The 17128-nt window shown below is 35.6% G+C and overlaps 1 protein-coding gene across 7 annotated transcripts in view; it reads left to right on the forward strand.

The window, feature by feature from the left end:
- PIBF1 (progesterone immunomodulatory binding factor 1) overlaps positions 1–17128 on the forward strand; it is a 107123-nt gene that overhangs the window by 19763 nt on the left and 70232 nt on the right. For all 7 annotated transcript variants that reach the window (XM_039570142.1, XM_010405573.3, XM_010405570.3 and 4 more), the window contains exons 7-10: positions 975–1083; positions 4364–4545; positions 6279–6404; positions 10408–10506. In XM_039570142.1, coding sequence (XP_039426076.1) covers positions 975–1083; positions 4364–4545; positions 6279–6404; positions 10408–10506 — 516 coding nt within the window. The remainder of the gene's footprint in view (positions 1–974; positions 1084–4363; positions 4546–6278; positions 6405–10407; positions 10507–17128) is intronic.

Consider the following 17128-nt stretch of genomic DNA (forward strand, 5'->3'; position numbering starts at 1 on the left):
ATAGTCATGAGTTGAGAAAAGCATGAATGAACGTGCCAAAACTGTATTTGAGAGAGTAGGTTGTATTCAGCTGGGTAGGCACAGACGAAGGGGAGGAGAGAGCTATGTTGGCATAACTGCATGAGGATATTTGGGAGCACTGCAGGAGTAAATCACTTCCAGACTTGTTTCTGCCTTTAAAAAATACTGTGTCAAATCTTCTAGTTCTGCTGTACTACAAGTTATCTCAGTTTTAAAGCTATGCTATGCTTAATATAATATTGGTTAGATTTTTTTCTAAACTGCAAGCTCATACTGGCTCATTCATTTCACTGTTCTGACAGGGTGAGAGTGGAGACGTAGCAATGCTTCTTTGTGCATCCGGAAAGCACTCTTGCTCAGGACAGCAGCACAATTTTTGAAGATGTGTCATGTGTGTCATGTATATTTTAAATGTGACAATCCACTCTGGTTTCAAGGGGCAGTATACAGGAGAGAGTACCTACTGAGAACACGTATACATTGCTTTCTGCTCTGTTAGGAAAATGGGAATGAAGTTGCTTCACTTTTTCATTGGACCTCCGTGTCTGCAAAAGATTAAAGAGAATGTCATGGAAAACAGCATCAGAAGCTTATTAAAGCTAAAACGATGGATAAGGGTGCTTAAAGTTGATTGCTAAGAGGAGAAATGTATAGCCAAAAGTTACACTAAAGAGGAATAGTAGGAGGAGAACTAAATAATTTAGGATGGGAGTTTGAGTATTGTAGAATTTTCTTGGTTTCTGAGTATTTAAATTACCTTATATTGTTTCATATAATAAGATACTCTTGCAGGTGTTAATAACTGTAAAAGGTAAGATTATCACCAATTGTTCTGCGAGTGACTGGTTGGAAGAAGTCAGTGTCGTGAACTAGAAAAAGGCTGACAAATTAAAAAGGCACAGGAATCTTGTTCATTACACTATGCATCTAATAGTTTCACTTTGCTTTCACAGTGAACGTGATGTATTTGAGCATGAATTGGCAGAACTCAGAAGAAAACATGAAATACTAGAGGTGTCGCACAAAACACAAACTAAAGAAAGAAATGACTTAGCAAAAGAGGTAAACATAAAGTTCTTACTTTAGTAATTGTGTATTTCTTCACCTCAGGAATTTGATTCTTTGTCTAGTCAAGTTTGTCAGGATCATGGAATAATTTAATTACCATGGTCTTAAGAGACCACCTGCTCCAACCCGCCCATGCAATGCAGAGCAAGATTAGGTCAAGTTGCTTAGAGCTTTGTCGAGTTTTTAATGTCTCCAAGGATGGAGATTCCACAGCCTTTTGGACAATCTGTTCCAGTGTTTTTCTGCCCTTTTGTGAAAATGCATTTGTAAAAACTAATCACTTGCTGCAGCTTTTCTCTGTTCATCTTGTCCTGTCATTATGTACTGCCAAGAATCTGGCTCTTTTTATGTGTTCCACTTGGATAGGTGAAGATAAAAATAATATTTTCCCCCAACCTTCTCTTCTGAAGGCTGTAGAAAGTTCCAAATATTTCTCTTAACCCCGTGTACATCATATGCTGCAGTTCATGACCATCTTGGTAGAGATCTTCTGGTCCTGCTCCAGTTTGTTAATGCATGTCTTTAGGACACGCATGTCATGGGACATAGCACTCCAAATATAGTCTCACAAGTGTGGAACACAGGATAATAATTTTCTTTAACCCATTGTCCACGTTGTTCCTAATATAGCCTTGTAGCCACTTGGCGTTCTTTGCTGTCAGCACACATTTCTGTCCCATGTTCAGTTTGTTCAACTGATGTTTGTCTATCTGATCTGTGTTTTGCCAGTTTTTCCATAGAGCTGTTATGGGAGGTGGCTGAAAGCCATGCAAAAGGTCAAGTAAATGACATGGACAGTGGTCCTCCCCATCCATAGAGCTAACATTTTTGTCGGGTTTGCTAGGTTTGGCCTTCGTAAATTTCTACAAGTTTTTCCAGACACCTTTTCCTCCGTATGTATGGATATAGCTTCCAGCGGGATTTGCTTCATGATCCTTGCAGGGACTGAGATTAGATTTACCAACCCAACTGAGTGCTTCTCCTTAAAGGAGGATTCTGGTAATCAGAAGCCTTGATCGCTTGCTATGATACTTCAAACGGCTGGTCAGCCTCACAGCAACATCTGCCATCTCCCTCAACACTGGCCAAGTGCTTCCCATTTTTCCCTAGCCATTACATACGTGCCATTTTCCTAGGTATGTGACTTAGAAGGCTGAAGCAAAGACAGACTGAACTCTGCCAATAAGCTCAGGAACCTGGGAGGGCCCAGGGGAAAATTTACCGGTGGAAGATGAATGCTGTGAGTATGCTTGATATGGTTTAACCCCAGCTGGCAAGTAAGCCCCACACAGCCGTTCGCCCATCCCAGTGGAATGGGGGAGAGACTCAGAAGAGTAAAAGTCAAGAAAACTCATGGGTTGAGATAAAGACAATTTAATAGGCAAAGCAAAATCTCCACACACAAGCAAAGCAAGACAAGGAATTCATTCTCCACTTCCCATGAGCAGGCAGGGGTTCAGCCAGGGAAGCAGAGCCCTGCAAGAACAATATGGAAGATCTTCTGTGTGTTAACACTTCAGCAGCTGAGTAAATGAGACAGACTACTTCTGAGAGTATCCAGGAGACATGGTGCTCGTTAGTGTCTCTGTATAAATGACAATGTTACAGATAAAATAGTGGCTATAACTGCCACTTTAAAGATAGCATTGCTCTGCCTAGTTTTACAGAGAGATTTTCAGAAATATTAGGGAAAAAACTGAGTTTCTATTAGAAAATACCTCTTTGGTATCAGTCTGAAGGCTTTGTTAGTCTCTTTATTCCTCAGTCTAGCACCATAAGAGGACATCAAAGGTCAAGTTTGTTCTCAGCATGCAACAGTGCCCAAAAAAGTATTGTCCTGTACATCAAGTTTGTATGTACATGTCAAGTACTGCAGAATAGCAGCGACAATGGCTTTTTCTCATTTACTTTATACTAAATTAATCAGTGAATAAAAGTAGCTCTACTTTAAACTAAAATACCACTTCAAACTTTGTGATTACTTAAATATCCTGGAAGATTTGTGCTGGTTTTTGTGTATACTGATACAGTATCAAGTCCTGGATTGGAAGAACATCCAACTGGGATTTTTTACACAGTACTTGTTCCAGAGGAGGAGTATTTATAGGAGCAGTAACTGCTTGCTTTCTTCATGTAGTAGTCCATGGTGTCTGTTCACTATGGATATACAGATAACATGTTATTTGGAGAGAAAGCATGTTTACTTTTTTTTCTTAAATAAAGTATAGAACAGGCATTTTTACCTCACAGTGAGTATGGTGCTCAGCAAGAGGGCTGATGGGGAGGAGCATGGCTCCAAGAGCACTGTTTCTGTGTGAATTTTCATCTGTTTAGCTACTTGCTCCATGTCTTTCTCTCCAGTATCTTCTTTAAGTAACCTTTAGTCCTTCTATGACTTAGAAAAGGTGAATTCTATCTAAACCATGTACATGATGTCTTCATAGATTTAGGAGACATGTTTCTGATAAGTTATTATCATTCTTTGAATTTAGTATGTGACATCCTCAGGAGCTTAAATGGCAAAATTCTTTAGTGGGACGAAACTGTGTTTTGTTATCATGGTTATGGAGTTGCGCCACCTTGCAACAGTGGCCCTATGCTCTTCGGCTGTTCTCTGTGTTCACCTTGAATGGATGGTGACTACTCCGTCTCACTTTACTTCTTGGTGTAGTAAACATGATTGATCTGGTGGCAAAGGCAGCTGTTCCCAACTTATTCTTGTTTCTGCTTAGGCATCAGTTCAGCCTTCTGTAGCAACACCAGCTCTTTGCCCTTGGGGCATGCCTGGAGCATTGCCTTGTCCACAACAATCATGGCATACATCAGCCCCAGAACTAACAGTTTTACCATTTGTTTATGGAGCACTAATCACCCTGGTGCCCTTAAACGTTTCACTTCTTTTTCTGAGACATTCATAGTCATTGTGACAGGTTGGCACCAAGACTCTCCATCAGTATTTCTGACATAGCACTACTCAGTACTGTTGCTATTCAGTACTTCAGTACCATTTCGATACTGACGTAGATGAAAGGACCTTTTTTTCAGGTGCCAACTACTGGAAATAAATAATGAAAACTCATAAAATTAAAATGTTAATTAAGTCTTTTTTCATCTTAAAGCTTCATCAACTTACTTAAACTAAAGTGTAAATAAAGTCTTTTGGTTCAGGTGATTTCATGGAAGAGAGCTGAAATTAAATTCCAGATATGTGTACATAGGTTAAATATTTATCTTGAAATTCGTATTAAAGTGTTCTTTTTAATACCTTCTATAGCTGGCAACCATACAACAATCCCTCAACTTGTTGCAAAAAGATAAAGATTATCTTAATCGCCAGAACATGGAGCTCAGTGTTCGCTGTGCACATGAAGAAGATCGTCTTGAAAGACTCCAGATTCAGCTGGAGGATGCCAAAAAAGCTAGGGAAGAAATGTATGAAAAATATGTTGCGTCCAGGCAAGTTATTGTGTGTTCACTTCTATCACTAGGCAGGTTATTTAACTGTTTTCCCTTGTTTCTTGCACAAATCCCATTTAATTAATTTTATTTTTCAGAAAGCTAATCCGTATTTATGTAACTAGAAGCACAACACTTTTCTTGGGTCATAATGTGGATCACAAACATTCTTTTAAACCTTTGATATAAGACCATAGTAGTGGAAGTAAACTTTCAGCATTGGGAGTTGATGGCAATTGTTGTCTTAGGTTTACTCAGTTAATTATAAAATGAACTTTTTTTTTTTCAGTGTATATCCATAAATCCTATGTTCTGTATAACTAAGAGGAAGTGTGCTAATACAACTCTCCTGATAGACAACTAAACCAAAAATTGTCATCTAAGTGAAAATAGAAGGGCATTCTTGAAATGATCAGTTATGGAGCTCCAGCCCATATCAGAAGAATTTTAAACACTATTTTTCCTTTCAGTGCAGTCGCTCAGTTTCTTAAAGTTGTTTTGCATGTTTATATCTCAGAACTATGTTCACCCAGAACTTCTATATTTTAAATAAAAGTCTTACTCTGAAATGCTGTTTTAAGAAATCATGTTGTTCTTGTTTTTTTTATGATAAACCTCTTTATTGTGTAAAAGGTCTTCATACAGTGTTTGCTATAGTGTGGCACAGTTGAGGAAGAAGAAATAAGTTTACTTTTGCCTTGAAGGGTCAACTGAAATTCAGTGTCTGAATAAAAAGAAAACAGGAAAACCTGGTCAGCCTGCACTCTCCATTTTAATATTTCGCAGCTTTTAGTTAATGTGAGGGAGTTTTTGACCAGCTCACATACTGATTTCTAAAAATTATGGGCTATCACATGATTGGAAATCAAATGAAGTCTAAAACCTTTTACAGCTGTAAATGCACATATCTTCATAATATGCTTTTGTTTCCAAACCTGTGATTTTTACCAGTGGCTTTACTGCTGATTGATTTTTCTTGAACATTAACTAGATGCTATAAAGTCTTGACACTCCTTAACTATTAAGTGCTTACAACATAACCCTATTTTTGTAGGAGAGATTCTTTATGAGATTCCCTGCAATCTGTAACTTCCAAAGTTACAAAAAGATGTCAGTATTTCTCTGAAATGAAATTCTTTTGTCCTGATATGTTCTGATATCTGTTGCTTAAAAACTTTGTGTTTTAAATAGTTTGTATGTCACATTGATGGGATAAATTCCCAAATCTTGAGGTTTTTTGACTTTACAAATCTCCACTGCATTTAATCTGCAGTGTTTCTTGTGATGTTTTTTCCCTCATGAGGTGCAGGTAGTACACAAAGAAGTCTTCTAGTGGCATGGCAGCATTGCAAGTCAGTAAGTTAATTAATCCTTACCCAGTGATGAAGAAGAAAGTGAGGAATTAAGTGATTACTTAATATAAGCACTTGAGTAGAGGCTGACAAAGAATTTCTGGAAGAATGTTAAAGTTATGTGATTAATCAATATTACATTACTTTAAAAAGTTTAAATCTGTGTGCAAAAAACTTCTGTTTATTCACAGTTAAATATTATTTATTCCTGGTTGATTTTCATTTAATTTATGTATCAACATAGGCTGATAAGTATTTTAAGTTGTTGAGAAGTAAATGACTGAAGATTGAAATAAAATGTAAAATCAAGAAGAACTCTGCTCTTGTAAAGCTGTACCTGAAGTTTTGATATTTTGACCTGTGCAATATATTTATTTACAGAGACCACTATAAAGCAGAATATGAAAAGAGACTCAATGAAGAGTTGGAACAAATAAGATTGAAAACAAATCAAGAAATTGAGCAACTAAGAAGCACTTCAAAAGAGATGTATGAACGTGAAAACAGGTAGGTAAGGTGTAGGCAATAACCTAATTGGGGGAGAAATGACCAAGCACTGTTTTGTGCTTAGGTATAATCCTAGCTGACTGACTCTTTGAAAGGTGTTCAAAATGTAAGAATTTAAGTTCAGTTGTAAAACTGTTGGGAATCTTGTAAAAACTAAAATGAAATTGTACAGTAAGTATATGTTGTTAAATTTATTACTAAATGATGGACATCCAACATGATCAGTTGAAAAGGATTATTAAAATTCATGTTCTACATAAGCATTGGTGGTTTGAAGTTTGTTGAGATGTATAGTGTTAGTTAATTAATACAGGATGACTTTACCTGTCATGCTATAGGGGCAATCTTGAAGCTGTGCCAGGAATCCAGAAGAGAAGCTGTTGATGCAAAAAAAACAAGGCAGAAAAAACCTAGAAGAGAGAAGACTTCATCCTTTATGAAATAAATCTAGTTGAGATTTTTTTAGAGCATTGTGATTGAAAAAAAGCATTTACTTCCTGTAAATTACTTTAAAATTCTCTTTTGAGGAAGATTCTAGTCCTGCAAAGACCTGCATACTGAGTTTGTATGTGTGCCATCCAGATGAATACCATGGAATTACATGCACATACATAAGCCTTTAGGGATTGGAGAGATTTGGACCTTTGGCACCAAATTTCTTTCTTAGCTTATTTTTTGCCCATTTTATTCCTTTAAAATGGGAGGAGTGTTTAATAATTTAACTTCACTGTAGATGTCCTGAACGTGTCGTATGGAGGAGGAAATGACAGTAATAAAATATTTGTGGCATCAGCATCTGTTCCTCTAATAGGTAGTTTTGTTACTGCTGGGAAGAGTGGAAAAAGAACACAACTTCTGCTGTCTTTCAGTCAGTGGAAAGGTTCTAATTAAAAAACAATTACATCATTGTGTAGTTTTGCAAGTATGAGTAAAATACATGCACACACATATACATCCACACCACTTCCTGTATGCAAATCTCTTTTGAATTACAAAGTATGAATTTAAACATGCACTCCTTGTGGAAATTTGACATGGGTCTGTATATCATTGAGAAAGCTACTGAAAGATATTTCACTTGTATCTGGAACTGCTTTACAGAAGTTTTGTTCCTCATTTTGAAATAATTACTTCTGAAATGCAAATCCCTTAGATTTGCCTACATGTTTTGCAAAAAAAAAAAAAAAAGGCTTTCTAGCATATGCTCTTTCTATAATATACCGAAAAATTCCACCATAAGGCAGTCTGCCTCAATGGTAAGATAAATGAAACCTCAAATTGTGAGCTAAACAATTTGCACTGAATTTGTGTAATGTGATGAGATGCTGTTTGTGGCTGAAAATAAAGTTAAGGTGCTGGTTTCATCCTCCTGCTCAAAGCATGGAATGGTATTACAGCTAAACTAATCTAATACTCAGTTGCTCAAATTCTTTGCCACTTTGCCAAGCCTCATAGTTCCTTTGAATTTATTGGCACTTACTTTATACTTGGATGAATCAAGAAACTAAAACGGGAGGGGGCCACTAATAAAAAGGTGATGCTTTAATGCCTAAATTTTTTGGCATCAGTTTCACTTGAATGGTTGTTGTAAGCATGGGCTATGTTTGCAGTAGCAAGCCTGAGTGAATTCACAGGGCATGTGAATGTCTGCAAGAGGTTTGACATTGGATTAGCTGTAGTCTGTTCCCATAGATCAAACACAATTTAGTAGTCTTGAGCATGTGAGATGCTTTCCCTGAGCACCTTTTCTGACTTGGTTGAATCTGACTAGAATCCAGTTTGTGCACTCTGGAACAGTTTAGGGATGTGACAAAGTGCAGTAAATGGCAGTCGCCAAGATGTTTGTTCGAAAACTTCATAAACACACCCATGAGCTGCTGCCTCGCCTGTCCTCATCCCACCTTTTTTCCCCCCCATGCCCATTCTTGATCCTCTAGATAGTATTTCTGTCCCATTTCAGAAGGTTACTTTCACTTTTGTGATAGGCTGGCTAGATACCTGATAAGGCTGCTCATGTGCAGCCATTTCACCTCCTTTGAAATGGCAATCACACAACCAAAATCTGGCAGCATCACTGGTGTGTGCCCTGGCTCTGTGGAAAGAGAGTATTTCAACAGAATTTGCCTCACATCTGTGATTGTTGTCTTGTTGGTTGAATAGTACCTCACTTGTGTACTTTTTCCACCTATTGCATTTTCAATTGATTAGTTGTTCAGCTAGGCAAAATAGTTTATTCTCTAAATGAGTCTCTGTATCTTTCCTACTGTTTAATTTTTATCCCACTCCCACTACTCTGGTCTTAAGGATACAGCTCTGGACTCCTACTCTTAAGACATAATATGCTTGATCTTAATATTGTTATCTAAATATCATTAATAAATTAATGAAATTTATTGCTATGTTCCCATATTTTTGTATGAGTCAGTTTTAAAGAATCTGATCTTAAGGTCAGTCCCTGAATTTCTGCACTAAATTTCTGCATTAAATTCTGCCTAGTAACTCATTTTTTAAAGAAAATTATGTTATCTTTCTCCAATAGCCAGTTAACTGCTACATAATGCTGTTAATTTTTTCTAAGTAACTGTTTCCTGTTCGTATGAATTCCTTTGAATTCAGAAAAGTGCCACCAATAACTTTCATTCTAGGAAATAGTCTTTAAACCAAAAATTATATACCTTTAGTATACAATGACCTAGGTTAACATTTCCATGGGCTTAATGATTTTCTTTTATATCTTGACTTTTCACTTTTCTTCAAAACTTGCCTGAGACTTTAATTTCACTTTGACTTAAGTCAGAAAGCTGCTATGGGGAGAGGGAGAAAAAGAAACTTCAGTGGGAAGATCTTGGTTGCATCCACATTAGCAGTTTAGTTTAGATGAAGAATGTGGTGTTGAAGTGAAACCCCCTAGTCATTGCTGCTAGCCATGGTTTTAGCTTGCCTTGCAGCTGTGGTTGAATTTGCTCACGTTTGTAGCATATGAATAGGATTCCTTTTAGATAAAACAAAACTGAAAGGAATCTTTAAGATCATCTAATATGTTCCAAATGCTGATGAATGTTCGTCATAGAAGCAAACCGGCAGTAGAGTAAAATCCTTAAAAACAGTCATAACACAGATGTCTGATCCTCAACAACCACTGTTAGCTCTGGCGAATTGGCTGGTGCTGTGTTACACTAAAAATTGAACACAGAGGTTATATACAGTATCTAAGCAGGGCTTCCCCTCAGTACAGTCTACTGCAGTGTTGATCTGTAGCCTGCTTGTAGCATAACAGTCTATTAATAACTAGTGCCAATTTTTTAACACAAAAACTGTATGTTTTATTCTAAATATCCTGCTGTTCTCATTTGTGTCAGTAAACTAATGATTGAGGTAGTTTGAACATCTTGACTGATCTTTGGTTAAAAAAAAAAGTATCAATTGATCAATTGATTGTAATAAAACGTTCTTTTGTGGTTCTTCGCAGATCAAAAATGTTGCCAGCAATAAAACCCAGGAGACATCAATGATATGTAATAACCTATCTATCAGAGTAACTAGACAATTAGTTGTATGTGGAAGTAGCATTTCTGTGCTCACCTAAACTTTTCTTGCTCTCTCATAAAAGTTGTGAATCATCTCCGCTAGGCAGACAGCAATCCTGCCATTACTAGCAAAGTACCAAGCAAAATCATTGGAAGTTATTTAATTCCTGCAAAAAACAAGTAATTTTTAGTTCTAATATTCTAGAATAATTAGAGTTACATGTTTCCACATATGAATAGGTGATTTGATAATTGTTTTTTAGAATTTCAGAACTGGAAGCTTTGCTGGTATATATGAAAGTAACCTTAAGTAAACGCTCTGTACTAAATAGGTGAATAGATAGACAGACCCTTCTGTCATTCCGTGAGAATTGAAGAATGTAGTATTGAAGTTCAGATCAGAGAGCAGTAATTAATGAAGCAAACCAGTCTTTTTTCTAACAGATTCTTAACAGAATAATTTTTGTTTCCTTCAGAAATTTGAGAGAAGCAAGAGATAATGCTGTTGCTGAAAAAGAAAGAGCAGTTATTGCTGAAAAGGACTCTTTAAGAAAATATGATCAACTCTTAGAACAGTAAGTGTCTTTAAAAAACATATAAAAATCTAAAGGTATAACAGTGTTTATATCTAGGAGGTGTAGGTAGGAGGAAGGACTAGCTTTTTGCTTACAAAGAACAAATTGAAGTACAAATTCGTTGTTTAAATGAAGTTACACACTTAATTCTGGGAGTACATTTTTCCTGTTATCAATGCAGTAACAAGATGAAAGTTTGGTATTTCTCCTGCAATCCTTTAGAGGCAAGAAAACATAATTATTCATTTCATAGCAAGAATGTGTATTGTATACTGTACAGTAGCAGTGGTCAAACTCTGAACCTGTGGGGTTTTTTTCTTTAGTTGAAAGTAGAAAATCATCTTGTAAGATGACTTCAATAATAGTTTTTATGAAGTTTGGATAGAGAGCAGTCATGAACATTTATGTTTGTTACATACTTTTTTTCTTACTACTGTCTCTTTTCAGTCTTTCATACTCCATGTGTAAAATTTATTGTCTATACAAATGTATAATTCTGTTCATATGGAGAAAGAAACTATGGTAGATTTTTTGCCTATTTACAAGCAGTGTTACTTTCACGTTCCATAATACCTTTTCCTTAATTTTTGTAAATTTAGAATGTTAGCTGTGGTAAACTATGAGGTAATGTAAAACTATGGATAGTAATCAAAGTTGTTCAGGTTAAGTTTGTCATGTGTCTTTAATTTTGGATTTAGTTTGTTGTTTAATACAATTTTTTTTTTAAAGGAAGAGATCAGTTCATTAACTGACTGTGCTACTAGTCATCTACTCTAAGGAAGTACTAGATGAACCTTCTTTGCTCTAAAGCATTTTTAATTACAAGTAGTAATCAGTTAAAATGTTGTTAACTTAAGCATAGGAACAAATTTATTAAAGCTTTTAATTTTTATGTCTAGCTTCTAAATTGCAGTGGTGATACTACCGAAGAAATAGCATTGCCTAAGGACTGAAAAAATGTGATTTCTAACTGATGATGTGAAACAATAGGGGTAATTCTAGAGCAAATGAGATGGGTCAGAGGACTTGATATCCACGATGAGTTTAAGGGGCTTGATTTCAGATTAATTCTAGTTCAGCTGAACAGGCCCAAGGGTGCAGAATGCCTTTTAGTGGTTAGAGCACATTGTAGGGGTTGTTGGGTTGTCAAAAAGGAATTCAGTTTGCAAACTCTGAGATGATGACTCCACAATGTGGAAATCAAAGCTGTTTAAGTGGGGAGGACCAGGAAACTTGTTTGAAGCAGATCTCCTGAATCAAAATAAAATGCTAATATGAGTCAACATGGGTTTTTTTCTAATGAGACTCGTACGTTTCACTGTGGTAAGATATACTAAGACATGGGGATTTCATATATGCACTAGAAACTCTTGAAAATCAGTCTTGCATATCATAATTTGAGTTTGCACTTTTACTTAATAAAAATACTAACTTTGAGATTCTTCTGTATTTGCTTTTAAACTTAAGAACCATGGACGAAATACTTTTCTGTTCAGCTGTATTCCCACTCTAGTAATGTGTCATTTTTTCATATTGTTGCTTTATTTTGAGGAGGAAAGTTCCCCTGCTATTAGAAATATAGGAATCTTGTTTGATAAACTTAAGCTTCTGTGCTCTTACAGCTTTTTCGAGTGATAAGCCCTCCAATTAAGTAAAACTCTCCTTTCCTCATGTTAAATAAATTAATAAGTTGATTAATGCTGGGTTTTGGAGTTTGAAGAAGTAGATTGTTCCTCAGAAGATTATTTTCTGCTTGGGAACATGGAAAACCCTTACTAGCCTTTTTTGAAATGCAGATGCCTCCCTTCAAAACTACCCCACTTCTAACCATATTACAGGTGTCAAGACGATGAATTTCTCCACATTCCAAATCATTTACCTAACTGAACTGCAAAGTAACTAACTGGCATGTTGAGATGGTATAAATACCTTAACTTAAAAGACTCCAAGTTCTGAATTTACTGTGGACTCACATGTGACAGTTCTGTGGAACAAAGAAATTTTCTAATATCACCAGAAACCCCCTAAGATAAAAAAGGAAAACCTGTGTTGTCCAGTTCTGTATTTAAGTGATTATAACAGCTTGTTCTACTTTAGTAAAAACAAGGTGACTCATCGTAGTTACCACTGGTATCATAATCTGTATAAACAAACATGTTTGAAAGCTTCAGAAGTATGTGGAATGTTGACTGGCCTGAATGGTGGTTAAATAAAGCCCCTGGCATATCTTGTGATCAGAAGTGTAACTAATACCCAATTTTCTAGTCAAGTGTAGTTATTTTCTTTTTTTTTTACACGTTTGTGGTAGTTTTCTGTGAACAGCTATTTACAAATGCCAAGAAAATACCAAAGTGATAATATTCATTAAAGAGTTATATTGAGAAAGGATCTGCTGTTTCAACCTTAAAGTAGATCACTGTGATGTCAGGACGTAAGTTTTGTTGCTCCCTTTGCCATTATGCAGCTGTAATTTCTGTCTAAGAATCCATGTTTCATTTACCTATAACAATGCCAAAAACCTTAAATTGTTTGATATTTGAGGACAGCAATTTTGTAACAGCTCCATCATCAACACAGTTAAGTATAGATGCTACATATGTTCCAGCTTTTCCTTCTTTTGAATATTCCTCGAGTGTTATTTTCAAACTGTTGACTGTTAATCTGTTACTTCTCATTGCCGAAAGAAAAAACATCCAACCCACCAAGACACCACCAACCAAAAAAAACCAACACCAAAAAAGTAGAAGTGCACTGTGGTTTGCTGTTGGGTTTTTTCCTGATGGTTAAATTTTCTAGTTTCCTGTAAGGTTCAATGTCAAACTTAAGTGGTTCCTTTTCTTAAAGTGAACTCAGAGGTCTAATATGGGGTGAACTCATACCTAGAGCACTTCACTTACAAGAACCATCTCTTGCCTTTGATTGTTGACTTCCTTTAAATTTCCTCTAAAAGGAGTATAATATCTTTTCCCAGGACTCAGCTATATCAGTGGAAACTGGCTTAAAAATTCTAGAATTACTGGGAACACAAGGGAAGTTCATAGTTAGTGTGATTTTACAAAACCTTTTTTTCTTAGTGACAAAAAAAATTGTACTCTTTAACAGCCGATTGCTGCTCACATGATGTACGTAAAGTGATTTTTCTTTTCCTGTCTTTGTAATGATAAAGTGAGAAGTGTAGAATAATGAAGAGAAAGAAACAAAATAGGTATGCAGTGAATGGAAAACAAGTATGCAAGGAAATTGTGTTATGGCAGTGCTATTCCTTCAACTTCGCAGTGGACACTATGCATAAAAACTCTTGGTGTTGTAAAAGCTAGTGAGAGGTTTAAATTCCTGCCTCTGTCCATTGGGTAATAGGATATTTTTAAGTATGTACTTTTTTTGTCTTATTTGAATATGCACAGATGCACGGATGATGAATTTTAAACCATATTTCTGTAGTTGTGTTAAGTCAGGGTGATGACTACAGAAATCATTTAGAGCCTTAGGTTAGTTCTATAAAGATTTCAAAGTATTTTGTATTATTTAAGCATTTCTGGATTGAGGTACATAGCTCAGTTTTTTAAAGTTATTAAATTTATAATGTAAATTTATAATTAAATTTATAATATTATGATTTGCTACAGGTCAAAATACCTTTAGGAGTATTTCTGCTATTTAAGTTAAGAAATGCTTTTCTCAAATAAAAACCAAAATTGAATAAAGATCATTGACATTTCTTGATAACATTTGTCTGTGTTTCATAGATTAAGAAAAGTATGCAAAAAGTTGTCTGCATGTTTGTGTTTACACATTTAATGTTTTTCTTTCCAGTCAGATGCAAGCTGACTATGCAACTTAGAGATTTATTCTAGTCTCTCCATAATCTTTTTAATTTGAATCTTTTATCCCTATTTTTTTCGTTCTTCATAATTGTGGTGCATTTTAGAATTCATCTGGAGTGAGGTTGATGCTGATATTAGTCATCTGTCTTAAACTTTTTAGGTGATGGGAGAGAGGGGATAAATTCTATTAATCAAATGGGTTTTTAAATTAGACTAAATTATGGTCCCTATGTCTTATTAATTGTACACAAGCCTAGAGGACTGTCTTAGGTGCGAAGATAATTGGATAAATTTAGTGAACAAATAAATGTTAGAATGCATTTAGAATCTCTGTGGAACATGCAAGAACCTCATCATTAGATTTTCATTTATTACATTATACTTTCATTGTTAACAGAAACATTAAAACTAATTATTTTCCTCTTCTGTGAGCACTTTTTTATAATCTGGGTGTTGCATACTTCAGTGACAGGATTCTAATACTAAAATTATTAACTCTATGTATGTATGTGCTGGAGTTACTAGTAATATTTAAATAGGTGCATGTTATCTCTTCAAGAATATTTGTATCAAATGAAGATTTCAGTAATGAATTTTAAAAAATCCATTCTGAAAACTGCTGGCCAAAATATTTCTTGGGCAAAGCTGCCATCACCCTGTGATAAAAACTACTGTCAGAACTTCTTACTCCCTACACATGGCTGCTATGTTTGTATATGAAGTGCCTTGTAATCCGTTGAATTGAAGAGCTGTGTAGGTCTTGAAAATCACTACCACTTTAAATCTTCAGTTTCAATTAATTTTTAGTGTTTTCCAAAATGCTTTTTTGGTAACAATAATTTGCTGCTGCTGTATTAATTTATGACTTCTGTAGTAAGATTTGTATGCATAATTTTTTAACACTTAGAATTTCTATCAGAATAAAGCCAAGCCCTTCAATGGCATTATTAGACTTTGTTTGGATTTCAGCCCTAGCCAAGGTAACTATTGTACATTTCCCATAAAATTACCTTCATCTTGTTCTCCTGATGAGAAAGTTAAATATGAGGTACAGCTAAAAGGGTAAAATTAATGAATGTCATGGAAATTGCTGAAAGACACCCTCTTGGAGATTCAGAATCAACGCAAGAAAGTCAGTGAAAGAACCAAGAGCAATAATATGATGGAGAAGCAAAGAAAAAGTCCATTTCCCAGGTGACTAGGTCTGGTTTGTTTCCAAGCTGTAGAAGCAGCACTGAAATACGTAACAAAAAAAGTCTATGCATCCTGTGTTTCTCCAGAAATGACTAGGGAGGCTCCTACTCTCTTCCTTTTCTTCTGAGGATATGTTCATTTGAACACTTTACATCTTAACAGATAATTCTAGGATGCATTTTAATTAACAGGAGGAGAAAAACCTAATTAACTGATTTGATGAAAGAGATAAATAGTAATGTTGGGAGCACTGCACACTTGCTAAGGCATGCCTAGTTGGTTTTGGTTCTTAGATTCCTAATCAGGATCTTAAAATTTTACATTCTTAGCTAAGATAGTGTTCTTGCAGAATGAATGCTTTGAGCCCTGTAAGCAGTCACTTCGTAACTGTAACTGTCTTGATGTTGAAGAATTATCTACATCAAGACTCACAGGAATGCTGAGTTAGTCTGATGTCTGACCTTTCTGAGCTTCATTACATCTGGAACACAGGCTTTGAAGTTTGTTCTCTTACTGTGCAAGGAATGCTCAATGATTATATTTATAGCTCTAAAAACCTTTTATTTCAGTTGCTCTTGCCCCAGCTCCTAAAAAATAGTTCTCACAAAATATTTTTAGCCTCTGAGGGGTGCTTTGGAAAAGTTGTAGTATCAACATATCCTCATATCATAAAGATTTTCCATAAGCCTTGACATTCTCATTTTACCTTTTATCTCCTTCTAGCCAAAATGTTTTAATTTTAAAATATTAGTAGAGACAAATTGTTAAAATTCTGCAATGGCTATTCTGACTACCTAAGAAACTATTTCTTTACTCTTTTAAGTCCTAAGGGGTTTTTTGCTACCCTGGAGAGGTTGAAATATATAATGTCCTTTGAGAACAAATTTGAAAGCAGTTGCAAATTCCTTCAAAGAGGGATTCTGCATTACAAGGGTGGTGGTGCTGCTGCTTATATATATTTCTTAAATTATTGGGTTGACATTTCCACTGCAGTCCATGATTTTGCTTTGATTGTTACTATTCCTCATGTACACACCCAGTTTTGTGACTCACTGCACCCAACTTCTCTTTAATGGTGAGCACTGCCAGAATGAACAAGTAGGGGTCCTTTGTAACTCCTTACCAAATCATGTTTCAGGTACTAAATTTTACATGGGTTCAAAACGAGACTGGAAAAGTTCAAGATAAATTTGAGAATCACTTTACAGGTAGAAAACATATCCATTTTCAGGAAATGCTCGAGTGAGAAATAGTTGAACACTAGTGGCAGAGGATTAGGGAGAAATACAGAATATGCAGAAGTTTTTCTTGCTTTTCTCAAAACACTTTTGGCTGCAGTTGGAGCCAGCTTTATCAGGCTACGTGTGCCTTTCCTGTGATATGCTACAGCCATTCTGTGTAGAATAGAAACTATGAAACACAGGGAACTCCTCAACCTTTTTACTGCGTGTGCTTTGAAAAGGGTACATTACACTGGATGTAATGACAAGATACAAATGAAAGCTTTTATCTGAAGAAATTATTAATCTGGGTTTTTTTGTATTTTTCAAAGTTTATTACATATATCAGGTTACCTGTGCAAATAATGTCTGTGGAGTATTCCT

Source organism: Corvus cornix, chromosome 1 (assembly GCF_000738735.6).
Source record: "Corvus cornix cornix isolate S_Up_H32 chromosome 1, ASM73873v5, whole genome shotgun sequence".
NCBI lineage: Eukaryota > Metazoa > Chordata > Aves > Passeriformes > Corvidae > Corvus > Corvus cornix.